Below are 23,827 nucleotides of genomic sequence, written 5' to 3' on the forward strand. Positions count from 1 at the left end.
CGTTGCTCTATTAAAGGAAATCAAGATATCTGGACATTTTTTCTCTCGATCCTATCATATGTTAATTTGGACAATGTTTTTTGACATAAACATACATGTTAACAATAAATTTTAGACAGGCAATACTTGCCAGTGCTAGGGTTATGTATGGTAGTTTGCACTTCTCAGTACCGTCATGACCAGGCTCAATAGCCCATTTCACTACGATTTCTCACGTAAATTACCGAAGTGCGACGATCAGATTCCGAACATATATCAACTGACCAATCAAATGCTGGTGGATGCATGTACAATCTATTACTAATAATAGTAACATAAAAATAAACAAAGGAAATTTACATGGCGGATTCTTGAAATATTTCGAGAAATATGCCGTTATACTGCATAGTTAAAGGGTGTAAAAACGTGTCGGGTGGAGGGGCTAATGTCAAATTTCACCGTTTACCGGTAAATAATTTACAGAACTGTAAAGAATGGTTAATCAGGGCAGGAATGACTGAAAAAGAAGCTTCAATAGTGACCGTGAAACAATGCCGTTCATGGCGAATATGCTCAGCACATTTTCAGTCGTCACGTCAATCTAATGAGCCGTTTCTCCCAACAATCAGTATTCCAGGTTTGTTATTTTAGTTTTTTTTGTCGAAAAATGTTCATATCACTAGTATTTTTACCGAGTACGTTCTGTTAACGAAGCCGAATTGAGTCACGGATTCGCGCCACACACTTTCGTACTCCCTAGGCGAAATGACAGTTTTTGAATCCCACAACCTCTATTGTCTTTTTGTAATTAAATGAAATGTTTAAAATAATTTAATATTAAAATGACGCTGCTCATTTGAAAGACACAAGCTGAAGGTAGTTCGAATTTTATCAGGAGAAATAAATTTATTGTAGTTTTTCTTATGTGTTTGAATTTAATGTGGAAGTAAATTACTATATGTAAATGTCTTAAATTGCAAATACTACAGAATTGAGGCAAATATTGTCATTTTTAGTAGCGTATAATAGATATTAAAATGAAAATATTATTATTGAAAAAAATAACATAAAATCTTTTTTTATTATTTTAGATTATGAAAGAAAACAAACTGCAGCTACACTCTTACAACTAGGGGTTTCACAAGATACAGCTTTACCGTCAACCAGTCATGCTAACACACACAATTTGGTACCAGAGACATGTTCGACTGATACATGTAAGTTATACTTCAGTGAAAAAAATACTTTTAAGTTTTCATTCAACTCTAGAATTTTAGTGTTGTTACACCGGTATAAAATACCGGTATATGAAAAAAGTGATTATATTTAAAATAAACTAGTGTAAAAGTTATACTTTAGAAACTTGGAAACTGTTGCATTATTTAATCGGTACAAGAATGACTATGAAATTAAATTTTCAGGATACAGCTCTTCCTTATATCTACATGTTTGTAAATGCAATATTTCACAGTTGAATCAGTCTTATTGTATAACATACATTCTATTACAAAATCATATATTTTTTTTATTATTTGATTTGTTTAATTTCATTTATTGAAATTCATTGTTTAATTTTTTTATAGCTACCGAAGTAGAACCTGGTGATAAACAGCCACAAATATTGAAAAAAGGTGCATCTAAAAGAAAATTGTTTAGAGAAGCAGAGGCTCAGGTTACTCCTAAAGGACAAAAGAAACAACGCACAAAGGGTCTTCAGAGAACTCCACCTGCTTCTAAGTATACTGAAATCACTCCAAAGTCTAGACGCTCAACCATGTGTAATACTGAAATAAGACTTTCTAAAGATGTACAGACAGTTCTTCCTTCTAAAATTTTTATTAGTCAAAGAACTGTCTCCACACAGACAGTGTTTGCAACTGAAAATGAAAGTGTCCAGGCATGTATAGAGAAAATTGAATTGTTGAAAACTTGTGACAAAGAATTTAAAAAAAATCACTGGTATTGAAAATTACAAATTATTTGAAATTATTCACAAATATCTAATTTCAAAATGTGCAGATAACACATGCACTATTCAAACACATAATGATGATCCAGCTAAATTATTTTCTCACATTTCTACAGAAAATCAACTTCTGCTTGTTTTGTATAAACTGAAAAGAAACCCTGTGGATTCTGTTTTATCCTCTGAGTTTCATATTTCCACAGGGCGTATTTCTGAAATTTTTAAATTCTGGATTAAAAGAATGTACAGAAAATTCAAAATTATCAAAATTTGGCCTTCTCATGAAAATGTTCAGAAACACATGCCTACTGCTACAAAGCAACACTTTCCAAATTTAGTTGCAATATCTGACTGTGTGGAATTTAGTACCCAGGTCCCGAGAGCTCCATTGCCTGGGAAGCAACTATTTAGTAACTATAAAAACTGTCACACAGTGAAAGTTATGTACACGACAGCTCCAAATGGTGCTCTGATTCATTGTTCAGATGCGTATGGAGGAAATAGTTCTGATAAAGAAATATTTTCCCAAAGTGACTTATCAATGAGACTAAAGCCTCATGATGGACTAATGGTTGACAAAGGATTTTTAATAAAATATTGTATACAAGGAAAGGACATTCAGTTGTATAGACCGCCTTTTTTGTCAGAAAAATTAAAACAGTTTGATGCCTCTGACCGCGAATCTGGAAGACTTATTGCAAGGTCAAGAATTGTAGTTGAGAATTTTAATGCACGCTTAAGCTATTTTGCATTTTTAAAACAAAAGAAAATTCCAATACTTTATTTACCAATTATGAATGAGCTAAGTTTTGTTTGTGGGTTTTTAGCCAACCTAGGTCCTTTAGTAAGAAATGTTCAAACCACTCAGTCAGTAGTAGAACAAAATGAGGAAGTATGACACTGTTCAGTAACAAGATGTAAGATGATTTAAATACACAATCCATAGTAAAATGATAATAAAAAGAAGACAGTTGTGCTAGATTAAATGTTATGATTATTTTATTCTCTTTAACAATACTATTTTCTTCAAATTTTTTCTTGTTACAAAATGTTAACATTGGCAGATGTAAAAATAGGAAATAAGATGTGATTATTATATATATTTTTGCACGCAAAACTGAAGTGTAAGTCGCATATACACTTAATTGAACCATTTGATTTCAGCTTACTTCTTCATAAGTAACATATAAGTTAAACAAAAAAATTTTATGATTTTACAAATAGACTTGACCACCTTCATTACAATTGTTTGTACATGTATAAATTTGACACTTTTTGTTTTGAATATTGTACATGTAAACAAAAAATAAACACAATTTTATCCTGATACATTGTGTTTTTCAATTATATGCGGAGCCATAAAATTATTAAAAAACTGCTCTAGCTCTGGCAAATGTTTTTTGACCCATACCTCACTGGGCTTTATCCTTAAACAAAAGAAATCTTGACATTCAACATGATAAATTGCAAGGTCACAAAACTGAGCAAATGACCTACAAACAAAAAGTTGCAGCTGAATTTGATGATACCAAGGATTGTTTTCTTTTAGACTAAAAGTTGTTTGATTTCTGTTATTAGTGTTTACAACAGATTTAAGAGGATAACTGGAATCCTTGACACAGTCTGCAATACTTTTTTTACTCCATTTATCAGAAATTTTTGTTTTAACTTCAACCAATCCAACCAAGTGACCATTTTGAACTATGCCAGAGTCTGGAGAGGAAGCTAGGAAACCATACTCTTTGTCAATAATAAGACCAAGTTTTTTAATTTGAATATTGTTTGACCTATTCATAGCCTCATACCTTTCAAGGACTTTTGGTTCGAATTCCAGCCCGAGCCTCATTGCAGCACTTGTAAAAGAAGATGGCTGCATGATTGATTTTACAATATTTTCAGGATTTGATCTTTTGTAAACATAGTAATTACAAATTCTGTGGACCACAGAACCTGTAATGCGGTACGTTCTTAGGGTGTACCAGTCTGAAACTCTGCTTTGAAGGAGAGTATGTTTCTCTATCATTGACTGCTCCTCTTCAGAGACTTTCAAAGATTTTTTCAACTCTTGAAGAGGAACAGTGACTTGAGAACATACATCCTCCAAAGACTTATAAAAAGCCGACATATAAACATACAAATGGTTGACTGATGCAGTAGTTTCAATAGGGTCACTAATGTCAGTCACAGTGTTGATTAACAAATTTTTTCCGTTGTCAGCTGACCACGTGTTCATTTCTGACAGAAATTCTGTGACAGCACTTCTATCACTCTCACAGACTTGATGTAGTTGATAGAATTCTGGCTTCCTTCCTCTGAGCTCTCTTCTTTCCTTTCTTCTTTTTCCGAACTTTTTTCGCTCAAAGTCTACATCATACAGGGGTGATGCAGGCAGTTTGATATCTCTTGGTTTGTTCCAAGTCTCAAGTTTTTCTAAAATATATATATATATAAAAACACATTTTGAGATTTCAGCATTTCATAATTTTTCTACATTACTGATTAATGTGTCTTAAGATTCAATTATTATAATTATTGTTGAGCTTACACAAAATTTTAAGGTAACAAACCTTTTTTTAAACACATAATTATACAAGAGTTCTAACCTAATGTATTTTAAGTGTGTTATCTATAGAAACCATGTGATTTTTTTTTCACAAACTGTCTTGGATTGCAAAATTTATATAATGCCTCAATAAAACAGCTGTGTTAATTACCAGTGCATGACTGTACATCTTCAGGAAGAATGAAAACTTTGACAAAATCCTCCAAAGCATAACATAAAGCTGCCACATGTTTGCATGTTGATGCTGGACCTTGTCCATCCTCACATCTACAGTTGGCATGTATTATGTCCCCATCTTTCATGTTCAGAATGATTAAGATGTCATATTTTCTCTGTCTCATGTGTGCAAGACACTCCGCTTTAATAAGAACTTTTCCAGCTCTTACATCTTCTCTAGCGTAAATTTCCTGAAGGAAAAAAAATTTAATCATACTCTCTTGTATTCTCTAAAAAAAGAGGGAAAATCCATCTCCTTTTTTAAACTTCAACGTGAAATAATTCATTTAATTAAAGCGACTAATGCTGATTCTCTATGTCTCTCCATCTGAACAATATACAATATTAATGCAGGCTACGAAAACATCGGGTACGAACCATTTCGGGAACAAAGTCAAAGCAAAGAAAATTCAAAGCAATTGTTTTTTAACCCGATAGCTCTACTTTAAAAATCAATATAATTTAGTAATTGGTTTAAAATGAATTTATTTCATCTATCTAAAACTGTTTTTCACATCTACATGTAGATCTTAAATGAATCGGGATGAAAGTTAATTTTCTTTGTCTCGGAATTATACATGTACTTACCCGAACATGTCCATTGGTGTACAACTCGTATGAAACTTCCCTGATTGAGCGAAAATCGGAATGTGTGTGTAAGAAATAAGTAATAATTGTAGATATATTAAATTTTCTGAACGTTTGTGGGAGTTTTCCAGAAGAATAAGCATTTTTTAATTCAATAAACACTCGCTCGTCAGCCGCTGAATCACCCGCCATTATCGTAAATATAAACAATACATGTACACTCGAGAACCAGTATTTCATTGGTCAAACATATTAGCAGTTAACCTCCCACGTGATGCGTGTCTACGAATGTTTCCGATAATTTACGAAGGGCTGGTGAAATGGGCTATAGAAACGAGCCTACAACATTTTCAGTTTTGTCGATTTAAATTGATAATGTTTCAAAACCTCATCATATTTATGTCATTTAGGCATCTAATACAATCTAAAATGATTCCTAAAATTGAAATACGACCGAAATAATTAATTCACGGAAAATTATTTGAAAGTGTTACCACTTCAAACAAATAAATTAACAATAAAACATGTTATATGATGTAATTGGCAAATAATACCAAGAGATTAAATACAAAATATAAGCTGCATTACCGTCATGCTTGTGCATTAAAGTACACCTTGTTTTACTTATTAACATGCAACATAAAACATAAAAGTTTCTTATATCTTTAATTTGTAATCTTACTCAACAAAACATAACACAAATGTGAAAATTGTATTAATTTTATTTGCTTAAAGAAGCACTTTATGAAAATATTTGCTGAGAATTATAATTATATAGTTTTTTTTAAAAAAAATTATATGGCTTCCAGCAATCTGTATTGTTTATTAAGATATGACATTTTGTCTTATAAGGCATTTTCACAGACAACCACATTGAACAGTTTTTTTTTGTGCTATACTCGAATTTCCTATTTGCATTTAAATTACAATATCCAGCTTGATGGCAGCAAGGATTTTAGATAAAGCTATTTCAGATACATATTTGAAAATGTGCTTAGAAACATGCTAATTTATCAATTTTAAAAGACTGTAGATAGTACTTAATCGAATAATTGGCATTATTTTCTTCAGTGGATAGACTACGTTAATATTGCCAATTTGTTCACACTAGCGGCCTTTATACACTGTCAAACCATCAATAAGCAAACACTTGTAGTAACAGTAAGATATTTTACATCAAACGATAATAACTGACATTTTGTTACAATATGGTAATTTTACAAATTAGGATCTTTGTATTTCGATTTACGTTAATAGGCATTTGAATATTATCTCAATCATAATTTTAACAAAACAATCGCTATGACAGTCATGCAAAAATCGTTGTAGTGAAAGCACTGAATGAAATGTGTTGAACACAATGAATTACAAGACAAATGATAACCAAACGGTATTCACAAATTATCAGATTACTTTGATAGGATATCATATTTTCAATTATGTCAATATCGTCATCCTAAGACATTTTCCAAAATAAGTTCAATTGAAAAGAAGCAGTTGGCGCTTTATTATCTGTGAAATTGACGCGAAGTATCGTAAATGAATCGTTTATGTTCATGAACTCGCGATACTAGGCTGCACCTTGGTGGAGATCATGCATAAACTACGTGAGTTTTATATGCACCCGTGACCGTTTGATAAGATAAACCGTTGATAGAGACAGAGAGAGAAATTGAGCACTTCACAAACACCAGATGTTACGTTTTGTTTTCTTGTTTAACTCGAATTGTGAAGACAAAAATCATTTTTATCAAAAAAAATAAAAATAAACATGTACTATATGGAACATATACTGTGTGTGGTGCAAACAGTGCTTACGCGTTACAACGGAAGAGTCTAAATCAGATAGTGTTCATTGTCACTAAAAGTTCGAAAATATATGAGAATCATTTCTATCGTATGAAACAGTGTGCCCGAGGTAACACAAATTAAGTCTCTGAAATATTTCGTGCGGAATGTTACTAAAACGTTCCTTATTGCGACACAAAAACACATTTACACTTTGTATCATATTTCATGATAAGGCATAGTCACTTAGTAAAATGACATTATGGTCATCTTTGTTTATATGGTGAGTTTAAATGCAAAATTTAAAAGATAACATTTTGTATATTTGTATAGTTCTTTTTAATTTTGTATACTACTTTTACATCACAAAAATAATCATTAACAAGACTATCGACTCCTTAAACATTTTATAATTATCCGTCAGAATGTATTTGTAAATTTCAATTGATAAACATGACATGTCTTTATATATTTTACGCCTTTTTATATATTATTTCTACCAATTCTTATTTTTAATTTTTATTAATGCCAATGTATAAAGCAATGTTGCTTCTATTATTCTTACACTGGTCTGAATTATGCAATTTTTTAAACTTTCAAATAAACATTTCGGTCTTTGTTATACCTTTCTTGCGTTTTGGGATAAATAATTCTTAAGTGTCCTCAACCACCGTCATAGTTATACAAACGAAAATGTACAACGTATACCTTCATAACAATTCCGGTATTGCATTTCTACTGACTCTTTTATTTAAATGTACTTTTAAAAACATAACCATGAAAATGTCATAAAGATCTCAATCAAAACATTTAAATATCTTTACAATTTATGTTATGATAAATTTTGACTTTCATTTTGTTATCTACTTTCAAACTAATCTTAAATTGAAAGAAAGTTCAAACCCCTTGCCGTGTTCTGACTGACTGAACGATTAAATCTTTCTTTATGTCCTTTTAACATAAGATCTGCAAAAATTAAATGTAATCGTACTTTGCTTCTTTTTTTTTCAAGAAATGCATGATCGGATTAATTTGAGAAAAGTTTTCTTTTTCAATGAACGGTTTCTTTGTTTTTAAAGGTTTTTTTTATCATTATTATTGTTGTTGGTACCTCTGCTGTTGCTGCTGCTGTTGTGCTTTTTATTTTATTAAAGTTATACGAATTAAAAAATATCTGTGTAACTTTAGAGTTTCATAACGTTCGTATAATCAGGTTTTCAAACCCTCATATCTATTTCTAAAAACAACTGGTTTTGATGAGTTATATCTTTATTTGTAAATATGGATATTAAAGTGACATTATGCCCAATAAAATGTTAATGGTGAATGAGAATAAAAAAATGACAAAATAAGATTATATTTTGCCACAGTTTACATCAAAATTATACTCAGCATCGCGAAAATAATCAATATCTCACGTGACACACAAAAGTTTCTCTTAACATATTTCGTAATTTAGAGATGTGTTCACTTGATAAAAAGAGTGGAACAATATTTTTACATTACATACAGTTTGTAAATTTTATTCTTATCATTTGTCATTGTCTATTATTAGTTCACCGCCATTACATAAGTCAATTGTTTGAAATATGTCGCATAAAATGAGCATAACGTTACTTTAATCATACTTGATAGAATAAAAATCTTCCCTTACACAATTTGTCATTCAAAATTTAAATAGGTTAAAGTGACATTATGCTCATATTTTCATAGTCAAGTTGAGCTAAATTGACTTTATATTTCAAAAGATTAACTGACAAAATGGTGTTTGATATTGGAAAAAGTTTTGAGTAAAATTATAAATTGCCTAAAATCTAAAAAGACTGTCCCACTCTTTTTAAAAACTAAGCGTTACATGTAAATTCTAATGGAAATGTACAGAAATTTCGTTGGGATCTCTGCGTTATTGATTGTTTATGCGAACTTAATTATTAAATAAAAAGGAATTATAGCAAAATGAAACTTTATTTTGATATTCACCCGTTTACTCATTATATATACTTGGATGGGCATAATGTCTCTTAAAGCTCTAATTGTCTACATGGGTTATTCGCCTCGTGACACTTTACAAACATAATTTTTTCATATAATATAGCTTTGTGGGTATCTGTGTCTTGTTGATTCAACCAACCACTTTGTGCATTCCAAAGGACGAGGATATAGCTTCAAGACGACAAAAACTTTTATTCATAAATTTTCATTGTAAGCTAATAGAAGTTTAAATTTTGTAAACTGAAAATAATTTTCGATATCCATGGTATTTAAGCCTATGATTTATAGGCAACAATGTTTCTTGAAGTGCAGTATAACAGATAACGATGCACATTTCAAGATAAGATAATTATGCATTTTGTTTCAAACACCCAATTACATTGATATGATACCATGCATGCACTTCTTTAATTGGATTATCATCTATTAGCACATTATTTCGTGACTGAGAGAATCTTGTTTATTGTAAATGAAGCATATATGTCATGATCTCCTGATATATGATTCGAATCTGCATGCTGGTTGCAATTACGCATTACCTCCTGCTAGTGTTTAAGATTTACTGTTCTTTTTTGTATGGAATAACTTACTATCTTAGAGGTAAATGATGAGCATTCAGTTTGTTTATTTAAAAGTCATGAAATTATTTGCCATTTAAGTTTTAAGGTATAGATCTATTTCAATAATTGACAAAGCAATAATTTATTTTTATAAAAATAATATGTGTGCTTTGGTCTGTGCAATATCACTATGAGACGACGTAATAGAGATTGCATTTATATGGTCACTATTATTGTAAAACCACCATAAACTGTATCAGTAGTATTTAGATATTTTACAAGACATTTCAACCAGTCCTTCCTGTTATTCTTGTTGTCCTTCGGGATAATATATTTCAACATTTTTAAGTGTTGAAATTTGAGTACCACACAAGCGGGTGCTGGGTGTTTGTGGGATGTTGCACTTTTTCATTATCCCTTATTGGCAAACTCATTTAAAAAGAGTCTGCACTTTTCATGTAATTTTGTTGTGATTATTTCCTCACAGGGATCGGACGTCTTCCATATTTTATTGACATTATTTGATTTTTTATATGATTATACGAACTGCCACAGCTGAAACTGAAACACACTCACTGCAATACGTTTTACATTGTGTCATACGACTAATGAAAGCAAAACCAACAAATTCAAAACAGTGCAGTTTTAGGGATAACACAGCTAACATGACTTGATGAAGCTTGAATATGATAGCTGTAGTTTCCTGATAAAGATCAAAACCACGGTCTGAAAGTAATTATGATTTTATACTAGATTCTAGAGAAAAGGATAGCAGAAAATCTGTGTGTTATTAGCGCCTTCTTTTATCACTGCCAACTCAATGTTGAATCTGCCAAAATAAGCATCTTGCACGTACCTTTGATCTTTACATTCATTCAAATTTCTTTCACACATGCAGAAGTGATTTCACATATTAAAGTTCGTTATAATCAAAATCTTACTGAAATGTGTTGATTTCTTTCGGTGTTACACGAGAATAATATTTTCTTTAATTTTCATAGCGAGAATCAAAATACAAATTATGTTGTTTTCCAAGAAGATACAGATGTTGCTGTTTTCCAAGTAGATACGCATTGTTAAAAATAGATGCCGGTTTCTTTTTGCCGCGCCGGTTTTTGGCAAATTCAACCCCTATTTTTACTCGCTTTAAAAAATGGAAACTATCTTAAATTGTCATATTTACTAAAAGGTTTAAAAGTTAATATGTTTTGTTTTTCTATCTTTAATACTTTTTGGTAAAAATGCATTTAAAGATTGCATTTCCTATAGCATAGTGTGTTTTCCATGGCATTTCGGCAATTAGAATTGCCATGGCAAGATTTTTCCTACATCACAAAACATTCTAAAACTTATCCTATGACATGTTCTTGGTGCTAAAGTGAAATGTGTACAATTATACAGTGCAGAAAATATAATCTTGTGCAACAGTAGCTCCATTTCCTAATGTGAAATGGTTACAAAAATAAAGTAAATAGGCATCTCATTTAAAGATCATAGCAAAACCGAGAAATAACTGTCTTACTTGTAGTCTTATATATTTTATTTCGCCAAATAAAAATGCTTTATTTGTTCAAGGACATGTTATCAAAGCATCGGTTACCCCTAGACTGCTAGAAGCTAGGGATTATACTCATGCGACCAGTGCATGCCAAGATAATCCGACATATCCTTGCCGGCGGATCATGGTCTGCACTAATCCCTTCTCAGTCAGTATAATTATATTTAATTATATATCATATTTTTTGAATTTTTTTTCTTTAAATGATAAGTAGTTTTGTTCACATTGAAATATGTACAATTCTTTTTGAGATATTGTAAGGTTTGAATGATTCAAAGCAATTGGTAAAGTCATCAATTACAACTTGTTTTATTTGTTTATGTACATCATGTTTAATCATGTATATAGATACATAAATCAAGTACCTGATTTGTTGTGTTCAAAAATATTTACTTAGGGTAGTTTCAATTTAAATTAGCATTGTATTAATAAATCTGTTTCATGAACAAAGGTGCAAGTAGAAATACATTTGCTCCGTAGAAAGGTAGAATGATCGGAAGTAGCCTGTGCTGGTAATTACAAGGCAAGATACATTGTCTATTGTATGGTCTTGCAAGACCGTTTTCAGTGATTTTGTCTGTGTATTTGAAACTCATTTCTTCCTTCTTGACTTGAAGAGATCATTAACTGCATTATAAATTTCTTTTCATTTTTTAAAGGTGCTCCGCTTAATATTATTTAAATTGAACACAGTTTTCTAAATGCGGTTATATTTTTAAAATATGCATCATTATCACATTATTTATTCTTATTTATGTCCAAGTATCATGTCCGATCAGCTCTAATAGTTTCAAAAGTCTAGGAAACAGGAGAATTCTTTCACGAGCAGAAAAGAGGTGAAAATTGCAGCCTTTGTTTAATCGAGTATGATCATGGAAGATAAAGAGAAAGATACATTAAAAAAATTAAATCTATTATCCCAAAGGACCAGTAAAATATAAGCCCTCTTAGAAGCCGAACGGGTAGCGTTTTATGTCAGCCACACATCACTAAACACCGACTGTTTTGAAATTAAAAATCTCGAAAATTGGAGAGAGCAACGAAAGTGAAAATGCAGTTTCTACTATAGCAGTTCGTATGGTTTCTAGCTACTACAACAAACAACATTTACGATTAGTTGTTTTCCTTGTAATTGACCAGTTACATATGAAGTGTTGTCATAACACCATAAATTTACCGAAGCGAATTATAAAGTTTTATACAATACTGCACTATAAAGTGTGACTAGTTTCTGTGTTCTTAATGCAGGAATATATGCTAAATAAGCATCTGTTAGACAGATATTGTCTTTTAAAAGGAGTAGCCCAAGATGGTTGTACATTCGTTGATGGTTGAAATACGTTACGATACGATATAAAGACAAACAAGTCCTGACATATTCTTAGTACAACTATCAATTGAAGATAATAGAGCAAGTAAATTCTTGTAGATGTTCTTGCTTTCATGATAACATATTTCTTTAATATATCATTATTTAATGTTAGTATTAAAGAACATGGATTACGCCGATATACAGAGAGATGATGTCGATCCCGATTGAATCATGAGAAACATATACGGCAAATTTTTTTCAAACCGATACGTGAATAATCTACATTATAAAAAGGATCTGTAAATGAAATTCATTTATATGATTAATTCGTAAGAATAAATTCAATAATTTTATATTTGCGTTTTAGTAGAAATCATAAAAACGATGTTAAATTAAAATCGCCCGAATTTTGGGGAGTAGAACAATGTAAACCAGTTGCTATATGAATGAGCATGTGCGTTCAAAAGAAATTTAAGCGACATAAACAAAAACAGTAAACTTTTTTCTTTTGAGATTTTTTTTTTGTTATTTACAGACCAAAAATGTGCAAAAAACACTTTTTGGAGAACGCATTGCAGTTTAATTTCAAACTCGGACTCAAAGCAGTGTGACTAGTTTGGTGTTCTTAATATGAAATATTTATTCTTAAAATAAGACCAATGTGGTTCTTTTCATTTTAAGTATATCTGTTTCCTACTAAAGTAAAGATCATTAAAATAGAGCCACAGATCGTTAAACGCTCTTTCAACTTCAAAGTGTTTAAATTGATGCGCATTTGACCAAAAACAAAAAATTGTTGAGCAAATATTTTGTTTGTTTTATTAATATGCCTACGTGCTGTAACTCTGGTTTTCCATTTTGTGCAGAAATATGCTCACCATACTATCTCTGAGAGACATGCATCATAACAAGTTGTGCAAATTATTGCAGAGGCCTCTGATATAAACCATATTAAAATAAATATCATACCCCCAGGAGGATGACTTTTCATGCAATTCAAAATGCATATTTGCGCGACGTCATTTTGAATAATGAACAAATATATAACATAAAAGCAAGATATGTATTAAAAATAATAATAATACAAAAACTGGTCTATACAGGGTCAATTTACACTTACTTTCTACACATCAAACTTAAGATGTAAATATATTAAGTATAGTTTGAATGAATTTGACACTAAAGGGTACGTGCATGTGTTTGAACCCTTTACTACCATTCAAATACACTCTAGTAATGCATTGTGTCACATTGGCGGATCAATGAACAAACAAGAGAGAAATAATGTCCAAAGATAGTTTCTTATATCACAAAGAAAATTTAAACTTCCAGGTATTTGTGTGAAACAAATTTTCATGTCCATTTCAAGTATGAAACAATATATGGGGAAAACACACACACATACATACCGCAAAAGTTTATGTACCCGTCATAATGCCTTAAATGCAAGTAGAAATGCTGACGTTAATTAAAAGAAACCCGATATACAGAAATATTCGATATAAATAATATATTTTTAGAATGAAAAGCTATGATATTGATTTTGCTCTTCGCTCCTGAATAACCAAATGCGTTAAAATGAGCATGCACAAAAATGTGTTTATATTCATGGTTTATGTTGATAAAGTTTTCTAGTTAATATACAACCCAGTTTTAGCATTAGCCTCAGGGAATACAATCCAGCTCGCCAAACCCAAGAAAGATAGCCTTTTCTAGTAGTTCTCAAAGGAAAAGCAAGCCTGGTCTATAGCCTAATAAACCTTTAGTAATTAAGTCTAGCTGGCCAAACCAACTGTGATAGGGCTTTCTAGTAATATTCAACGGAAAACCAAGTCCGGTTCTAGCCTCAGGTATAGCTGGTCAAACCCACGTTCATAGGCCTCTCTTGCAGTTCTTAACGAAATAGGGCAGGTTTTAACCTCAGATAATTCAGTAAAGTGACCAAACCAACGGTGATGGGCATTCTAGAAGTTCTCAACGGAAAACAAAAGCAGGCTGCGTTCATTGAATGCCGCCTTTCCTTGTTGATCTTGTTTATCATATTTTACAGGAAATACAGTCAGGCTGATCAGACCCACAATGATAGGCCTTTCTTGTAGTTTTTATGGAAACCCCAACTAGGGTTAATTAGGGAATACATTCAAGTTGGCCAAACCAACGGTGTTAGATTTCTAAACTGAAAATCAATACCAGTTCAAGGTTCAAGAAATACAGACAAGCTGAACAATCCCACGGTAAAAGACCTTTCTAGTAGTTCTTATCCGAAAACCAAAAAAAGTTTAACATCAATGAATACAGTCATACTGCTGGAAAGGCCTATCACCATGGGTTTGGCCAGCCTGTCTTATGTCTTAAGGCTATAATCTGGCTTTGTTTTAGTTAAGGCTTATGACTGCGGGTTTGGTCAGTTTCACTTTGTTTTCTACGGCTAGAACCAGTCTCGGTTGTCCTTTAAACGAATAAGGCATGGATATTCGTCTACATTTGCCTTATTATTTTTTCATTAAGTTTTAATCTTTATTACAAGAAATTTAATCCAGACTTGTGTCGTTTTAAGTTTATGCTTATGATTTCAAATTAAAAATAAAACAGTAAGAAAATTGCCTTTATGTTTAAATATGACTATAAATCTTGAAACTTAATCAATGTTTTATATTTCAATTCAAAAATTACGAATTCAATTTCAAATACGTATACCTAAGTAAAATTTATTTATTTTTTGAGAAATTATATTAGCGTTATTCATTCTGAACGTGATAAGAAAACGGCAGTTGATTATTTACAAATAAAACATAATAGAATGTGTCTACATGTGTAATAATTTGTATAGATTACGATAAATTACATTATTTTTTAGATTTTTTTAATGTATCTTAAACTGATAATAAACATTTACCATAGTCATATCATGAAATACTATGAAAGAAATTAATCGTTTAATTAGAAAATGCTTTTACATGTATATGATATACAATTTATACTTTTTGCAGGTGCGACTCTTTATAACAAAAATAATAATGATATTTTCCAATTACTGTATATATAATATAAAGACACTCAAGTGCATTTTGATAAATTGAAGAAAGTACTAGTAATAGATATTTCACGTATAAAACAGACTAATATGATGAATTATTTTCATCTTTTTTTGTTTGGACCTTATCGTCTAAGCACGTGGCGAATTATTAAATGAAGATATTAAGTGTGTGATGTTTTTCTGATGTTTCTGACGTTATAGTATGTTATCGTAAAGGCAAGAGTTTAACGACATTGGCAGATATATGTGAATAACCGGCGTGCTACATATAACCTTGTTAAGTATTTCAGTGACAGAGAAGCGATACATTACAGTACAAACAAGCAAGTTAATAATATATAAATATGTTAAGATAATATTGGTTTTGAAAATATTTTCGTCATCTTCAATTAAGTTTGTTTATATGTAAACTGTTTGGCAATGGTTTTTAGTCAAGCTGCCGAATATGTACAATACTATTATCAGCATCTTTGTTTTCCTTGTTTCTTCCTTTTTAACCGTTTTTGCTTCTTTCATGCGCTGTTTTGTTTTCTGTAAGATCAAATAAAAGTATGTGAAAATATGGTATAGGTGCGTTATACAACATTAACACGTTTATACCGACCAAGTGTTTAGTCGCATATGTCTTACTTTATTTGTGATTTCCATGAACAATAAGACTACTATCAAAACACATTGATTGTCTTGCAACTTGGAGTCTATATAATTTTTTTAATCTATGCCGGCTTGCTTTATTCAATAATCAACCACATTAACATTCATTAAACCGGTTTATGATTTCTCGAAACGAGGAACAGTAATGTTATGTTATATGGTTAAATATATGACTTTATGTTGTTATTGTTTCTCGTATTCATTCTCTAAAGATGTTATTTCAGAAGCAGAACACAAAATTCTTCTTCATTCATAATCATGTGCCTAGAACATTTTTATAAATATTGTAGCAGACATTATAATGCATTGATACACCTGCTAAATCTAAACAGCTGGTGTTATTTGATAAGCCCGCTCTTGCTGGATTATAACATCTTTTTGACATTTTCATTATTTATTATAGAAAAGAATGTTAATGCATACTATCAGCACATTATTGCATTCTTTGAGGGCATTTTTCGTGGGACTGGTTTCCTTGTTCTATTTAATAATAGATGCTGCCGACCTATTTTTTGCACTAAATGACTTTTAACCATTATAATGATTACATATCACATTATTCTTGCTAAATATGCACCTACTCACCTACTGTCCTTAAAATATCTATTCCTTTTACTTTACGCGACACGTTGAACACGAATCATATTATGTTTAGAAACGATTTTTCTTAAGATTGTAAATAAGATCAAATGGACGCAAATTTCTTATAATTATGCCTACAAACAATAAATGGTAAATAAATGATTTGTAAATTGCATTTATTTTATTTTCATATAACATATATCATAAATACACACACCCGAAAGAAGCCTCAATCAAAATGACGATATTGACAGAAAATGAAACACAGGCGTCCTCTTTTTTTTGTTAATCCACATAATTCAAAGAATTATTAATTTCTTTTGGTATGATTGTCAATTCAAAATAAACTTTTCTTGATATCTATAATTTATATCAAATTTGATTAAAACTCAAATGTTTCTTTGAAAAATAAATTTCTTGATGTATACATCGCTCTTTTCTTTTTTGTTATTTTTGTTGACAGTAACACTATTTTGGTAATGGCTCTATATGAAATGAATTGCTGAAAATGCATGTATAAATGCGTCTCATTTTTGTGATTCATCAATAAAACAATTTCATATCAAAACAAATATAAATATAATGTATTGTGATATGCGATATGTCTTTCACTGTTAAGTTCGCGGTAAAGCTGGAGATATTGCCGGAAAGATATCTGGCGGTAAATCATAACTGTTCACTTAGAGCTGATAAATTACCATTGAACTTGTCAAGCGTATCATTTGCCTTATCAAAACATACTTGTACCGTCTTATATCAAATATAAAACCCTTACTTATATTTGCTGACAGTGGCAGTTGAATATGTATATCTGAGGTAAGCTTTGAGCAACGGCAGAGGTATTGTGCAATGTCTAATTCATCATAATTATGTTTTCTTGTTTTCAAGTTTCTAAGATTTTTCAATTGGTATCTAAACATCAATAAAATAATGGAGATGTTATTAATAATTATTTTAGGTGGCACGTTGACACACATTTGCAATATGTAAATTAAGCGGAAGGCTTAAAAGAGATCCAAATTTATCCGAAAACTTTCTTTAGAGAAATTGAATACAACAATGAAAAACAGGGAAGGATGTTCCTCTACTTGGTCTTCGATTTTTCCGTATGGGCATTGTTACGAATCAATGATTTACAACTGAATTGTTATTAGAATACTTTCATTGTAATTTGTTTGGAAAAAAAGTAAACGTACGTGATCCTTCTATTTAAACAATGTAACAAATATTCGAGATTTTGGAAAAGTTACGCGAGTCTTTTCAAAACATTTCTATAAGAAATATAAACACTATTAGACTTTTATGTAATATTACCCTTTATCAATTGTTTTACTTTTGTTTTAGATTTGGGGAATCGCCAAATAATTGTAATTTCGTTTTAGAATAACAATTCGTCTTTGTCGAGAACTTTGGGAAATTGTAATGTAAAGACGTCTGTTTGAAAAAAGTATTAACACATCTCTGTTTTGTTTCTTTTGTTGATTAAAAGCACAAAAAAGTGTTTGACCTAGACGAATTATACTCAATACAAACAGTTATGAAAGTGTTAGTCTTTACTTTGACATCCTAAGCCTAATAATTATCTTAATTAATGTTCCGTGTGAACAAAATAAAACTAAGAAAATGCCATGAATATATCTCATCATCAAACGAAAAACAATTCTTTATCAATACAATTCCGTAACTTGATTGTCAATATGACATTTAAACAAATATTACAGAAAATTTAATTCCATCATAATTATTTACAAATATCTAGCTTTAGTGTTTTTACTCACAAGAGGTATATGCAACTTATAAATGCACAAATATTTTATCAAGACAAAAAACTAAACAAAAAAGAAGGAAAAAGTGTATCAACTAAATAAATGAAGGCTCTTTTCTGGCTTGTCACATGCCTTGATTGATATTTAATACTTTGCTCATGTTTTGTTCAAATCGATAATGATATTAATCAGAAGTCAGTAATTTCATGATTTCAATATGCTTATCAATAAAAAGTGAATGTGCATACTAACGGTTAAGCAAACAAACAACAACATTGTGTTGCTATATTATTTTTATAAATTACTGATAGCAGCATTCTTACCTGGACAATATCTGAATCATAATTCTCTGAAATCTTATATGATATAAAATCATAAGCTACGTGAGCTTTCTGGAAAGAAAAATGAGTTAAATATCTGATAAGTTTATCAAACAGAAAGATAATCTCTTACACGTGACCTAAAGGGCATGGATTTGGAAAATAGGATGAAATTTACTGTTTTTTGTACAAAGGAAAACAGAACTGATACATTTTGTAGGAAAAATAAATAAGGGCTAGCAAAACAAAGTGTAACAATTTCATCTTATTATTACAGAACATATTTATACAATAAATATTTTTCTCTCTGTTTCTTTGATTAATGTAGGAAACACGTTCTATAATTAATGCAGTCTCATTCTGAAACCAGAAAACATATTAAAAATGACCTAAATAATTCAATTACTAACTGGCGTTTATCTCGACAAAGAATGATAAAGTTTTTTTTTTGTGCCAAAATGCATGTTTATTGTTGTAGCATTTGGTCTGCAGAAATTGTTTACTGCCTACTTCTTTTCAACGGGCGAACGTAATAACACACAATCGTAAAATTGGCACATTTTGGTTTCTCTCTATTCCATATTTATGTCCCAACTTTGTATGTAGCACACTCTTTAAAACTATGATTTAGGGAATCACGTAGTCGACGTAAATGACCAAAGTTTGGACATCCTTTTTGTCTATTTAAAACGTGTTCCATGCGAATACATCAAATTTTTATTTGAGTTTTAACATAAGTTAGATATTTAAAGTAGATTATACTTGCACCAAACGCCTTATTTCAGTTGATCGCGCATGCATTGGAATAGCCATATGCGCATACGAAACTTCATGTCGCACGCGTGTATATTCCCTTCACAAAAAAACAAAACATTTTATTGTGGTAGAAAGACACCCATTTATTACCAATTTATGCTGAGAGAGACTATACCTATATGTGGTGCTTCCTTACGAATATATATGAAAAAAATGTTGGCCGCTATTTTGATATAATATTGTGAGGACGTGTTATGTTTGATTCAAATGAGACAATAATTAATATCTTACAGATATACTAAGCTGACGGGTTTTTTTATGTACTGTATGTCTTATAAAGGCTACATTACAGGTTTATACGTCAAATAAAACATATCTATTTTGCTGCGAATTTATCATCAACTTATGTGCTGTTAATTAAGCAGAAGACACACTTAAAATTAAATGTTAGTATAGGGCATTGATCATTTAACATTCAGCTTTATAAATGATATCCTTCGCCCTTTTCTTCCTTTCCTCGAAAATTAATGTACAAAAACAATTACTAATACAATTCCTTACGGACAACTGAAAAAGCCATTGTTTGTTTTCTGATAAATTTATATTGCACATAAGACAACTGAGCACACATGGAAAGAGATGTCTAGGTTTGTGCTATTTTCAAATTTTGTTTTTGTTTTAAAAAAAGACAATGTCTCATTTTAACTCTAAGTGCATGCCTTTACTTTGAAAATTAACTAAATGAAATCAACTACTGCTGAAACAATAACGATCCTTTGTGGCATTTTTACCGATGTTTTTTGTTTTGGTTTTCTTTTTAATTTAAAAATTTAAATTTCATGGAATTTTTAAAGAAAACAAAACCGTCTAAGAAAAAGGGCTTTTTGCTTAATTTTAACACCCGTTTTTTTACCGTTTGGTTCTTTTAAGGGCTTTTCCCAAAATTTTTTTTTAAATTTCAATTATCTTTCTCATTTTTTTCCCCGCCTTTTTTTTAAAGGTTAATGATTTTCCCCTTTATAAAAACAAAATTTTATATATATTCAACCCATTTATTTTTCCCTTTTAAATGAAAATTTTTTTTTTTACAACATTGGGTATGAAATAATTTATTGCAGGGTTTCAAAGAAAGCATAAAAACGAATATAGCATTAATAACCCTTTAAGTCAATTCGTATATTTTCCTCGTTTGTTCCGATCTTTAATTAAAATTAAATATTGATTAAAATTAACAAAACCAGACAACATAACATGATATACTGAGGTTATATAACATAAGCATACGAGTAATATTTCATCAAGTGACGTACAATTTATTTACAAGACAGTGTGTATATATAACAAAACAAACATAAAACTTATCAAATAATTTTGTTAATAAAGGAATAATAGGGTATATGTCAAATTATAATCAAATATCAAAATATTCTGAAAATGTCAAGTGTAATTAATTGACAACTTATGAAAAAAGACTTTGGTTTTGTTAATAGTTTTAAAAACATCTTAAACCTCCACCCGAAATAGTAAAAATAAGTGCTTATAATCATTTCGTGCAGTCTAATTTAATCATACGCATTTCTCGTTCCTCTTCAGAAGAAAGTAGTACATAACCAAAAGAATTTTATTTAAAGTTCATATATATCCATCATTAAAACTGCAAACAAAGAATATATGTATAAGTAATATACGTTATTTTAACAAATTAATAAAAGAAGGGCAGTGAAGACCTGATAAAATCGTATCATAAAACGTTATATGTCATTCAAATTGATGATACAGTTCGTTTTCAGAGCTTTTGATTTTGAGTTCTACAAGACATCATGTTATTTTTAATTTTGTTTATAAAAGTATGTTGAGAAATATCTTGATAACATATTACACCTTTGTTCATTTTGATATTGATAAAAAGAAGCAGCAGATTATGTATAAATTAAACACGTTATTTCTTATTTCTTTATATGTACATGATTATTTCTTAATGTCGGAAGTACCACAGCATACAACCTAAGAAATGCAGACAACCTAAGAAACTTTCAATGTAATACTCGCCTATTTTCTTCTTCATTTGTTCCTCAAACAGATACTAATTGGAACTTTTTATCTCTTTAAGAGCGAAATACACCGACACTTAACAATTTTAAATCCAAACTTCACACGGATATAAGGAAGGTTCCAGTTCATTTTTACTATGGAGATAGAAAATCACAAATCCACCACACACGCCTTAGAAATCACTGCAGTTCATTAACGAGCACCTATTCTCAAACAACATCATAAATAGTCCCCTTTGCACTGTGGTTGAAATCGAAACTACATATCACTACTGTTTAAATGTTTACTATTTGAAACACAAAGAACACAGCTAATTGACAATATCAATGCACTTTAAAATGCAACCCCTACATTTTTTTTGTCTTATATGGTGATAGTGACAACCCACAAATTAACAAATTTGTCTTTGTCTTTGAATATGTACACTATTATATACAACAGACAAAGAGATTCTCATAAAGAGGCCCACACAATCCAATACCGTAAGCAACCCCCCTCTCTCTCTCTCTCTCTCTCTCTCTCTCTACGTCAAAAAAGTAGAGATAGGGTTTGATTTATTTATATCTGATCTTAATCAAAACGAATATAAATATGAAATATGGTTATGAACGAAAGAGATTGGCTTGGAAAAGATTCTAGTTTTGTAGATAGATCTAGTTTATTTTCTACAAGTGAATATGGACTGTGTGTTAAAACACATTTCAAAAGTCGAAGAAATTACAACTTATAGAACTTTTCTTGATATGCAATGAATATATGTTTGAAGTTATCAATCTATTTTTTACTTTGAAATCAATACTTCTGTTTGTATATAAACATATATACTGTCTTTCAATGTAGCATGTATTCGTAATTGTTTTCCTTTCTACATGAAGTCTCGAGTAAAGAAAAGCGAAAGGCTATCATTCATAAAGTATAAAGATCATTTTCCTGTGAAGGTGTTTGATAAGACCTAATTTGTAGTGTATCTTCTGATAAAATTACAGTTAAGAAGTTGATGATAAATTCGCAGCAATGTAGACATGTTTCATTTAATGTTTAAACCTATAATGTAAACTTTATAAGACATGAGTAGTTCTCGACAGAGTGGAATTGGTGGTATTCTATAACACAATAAATTCACAAGCGTTTGGCGATTCACCAAATCTAAAACAAAGGAAAAGCAATTATTCAAGTGTATTATTACATAAAATTCAAATAGTGTTAATAAAACTTAAATAAAATGTTATAAAAAAGGCTTAAAATAATTATAAAATTAAAAAAATCTTTTTAAAAAAATGTGAAAATAAAAAAAAGGCCCACGACGTTTAAAAAACCTTTTTTCTAAAAAAATTAAATAAAGAAAATTTCAATAATTTCCAGCTGAAAAAAAAATTAAAAAAATTAAAATTCTTTTAAAAGGCCAAACCAAAAAAAATTTTTGGAAAAGCAAAAAAGAAAATTCTTCGAGGTGGGAAAAATAAAAAATGTTCTGAAGTTATTTTTTAAAAAGATAAACAAAAAGTTTTCCCGGATTTTTGGAGGGAAATTTAAAAAGCTCGTGTTTAAATTTAAAAATGGACAGGGGGGTAAAAAAAACCCAATTTTAAAAAATAATTGTTTAAAATTTTTATTGTTTTAAAAATTATTTTAGATAAAACTAAAATTCTAAGATTGGTTTACTTTTCAAAAATTAAAAAATTAAAAATTAAAAATTAAAAACATGAAAAAAAAAAAACTTTGTTGCTAAAAACCCTCAGAAAACCCGTATTTACTGTACTGATGAAATTTTTTTGGATATGATACCCCTTGAAAAAGCCAACAGTAATTAAATCAAAACAAAAAAACAGCGAAATTTGTTTTAAACTACCCAGAATCTTTTTAAAGCAAAAACGTCAAACTGCAAACTAAATAGTAAAACAAATCTTACATAAACAATACTAAAAAATAATTTTTTTTTGAAAATGAGTGTTTTAAAACTTTTTATTGATGGTCAAAAAATGAAACGCTTTTAAATTTAAAACAATTATTTCATAGAACCCATCAAAAAAAACAGGGGTTTTTTTGTCAAAAACAGATAAAAAGTAAAGACCCGTGTAGACATAAAGAAATTTATTGTTAAAGAAACATTTAAGTTTAAATCTAATTTGATAAAAATA

The 23,827-nt window shown here is 30.1% G+C and overlaps 3 protein-coding genes across 3 annotated transcripts; 2 read left to right on the plus strand and 1 right to left on the minus strand.

Moving 5' to 3' along the window:
* The first annotated feature begins 262 nt into the window (after positions 1 to 262).
* On the plus strand, positions 263 to 1,945 carry LOC132760457 (uncharacterized). Its single transcript, XM_060752429.1, has 3 exons — positions 263 to 616; positions 1,071 to 1,196; positions 1,563 to 1,945. The coding sequence occupies exons 1-3, from the start codon at positions 370 to 372 to the stop codon at positions 1,943 to 1,945; spliced, it is 756 nt and encodes a 251-aa protein (XP_060608412.1). The 5' UTR covers positions 263 to 369.
* Positions 1,946 to 2,246: 301 nt separating this feature from the next.
* Positions 2,247 to 2,843, plus strand: LOC132760455 (uncharacterized). Its single transcript, XM_060752427.1, has one exon. The coding sequence runs from the start codon at positions 2,247 to 2,249 to the stop codon at positions 2,841 to 2,843; it is 597 nt and encodes a 198-aa protein (XP_060608410.1).
* Positions 2,844 to 3,263: 420 nt separating this feature from the next.
* LOC132760456 (uncharacterized) lies at positions 3,264 to 5,628 on the minus strand. The gene is made up of 2 exons (XM_060752428.1): positions 4,660 to 5,628; positions 3,264 to 4,375 (listed from the first exon to the last, which is right to left on the minus strand). Exons 1-2 carry the CDS (start codon positions 4,937 to 4,939, stop codon positions 3,264 to 3,266), a joined length of 1,392 nt encoding a protein of 463 aa, XP_060608411.1. The 5' UTR covers positions 4,940 to 5,628.
* Positions 5,629 to 23,827: the final 18,199 nt, after the last annotated feature.

The sequence above is a fragment of the Ruditapes philippinarum genome, unplaced genomic scaffold, assembly GCF_026571515.1.
Source record: "Ruditapes philippinarum isolate M1 unplaced genomic scaffold, ASM2657151v2 ctg5818_1_1_1_1, whole genome shotgun sequence".
NCBI classification, from domain to species: domain Eukaryota; kingdom Metazoa; phylum Mollusca; class Bivalvia; order Venerida; family Veneridae; genus Ruditapes; species Ruditapes philippinarum.

Excerpts from the sequence above, each read along its gene's own strand:
- LOC132760456 (XM_060752428.1), bottom strand. The coding sequence starts at position 4,939 with ATGATTAAATTTTTTTTCCTTCAGGAAATTTACGCTAGAGAAGATGTA. Across the intron at positions 4,376-4,659 it reads AGATGTACAGTCATGCACTG|AAAAACTTGAGACTTGGAAC; the intron begins GTAATTAACACA and ends TATATATTTTAG.
- LOC132760457 (XM_060752429.1), top strand. The coding sequence starts at position 370 with ATGCCGTTATACTGCATAGTTAAAGGGTGTAAAAACGTGTCGGGTGGA. Across the intron at positions 617-1,070 it reads CCCAACAATCAGTATTCCAG|ATTATGAAAGAAAACAAACT; the intron begins GTTTGTTATTTT and ends TTATTATTTTAG. Across the intron at positions 1,197-1,562 it reads GACATGTTCGACTGATACAT|CTACCGAAGTAGAACCTGGT; the intron begins GTAAGTTATACT and ends ATTTTTTTATAG.
- LOC132760455 (XM_060752427.1), top strand. The coding sequence starts at position 2,247 with ATGCCTACTGCTACAAAGCAACACTTTCCAAATTTAGTTGCAATATCT.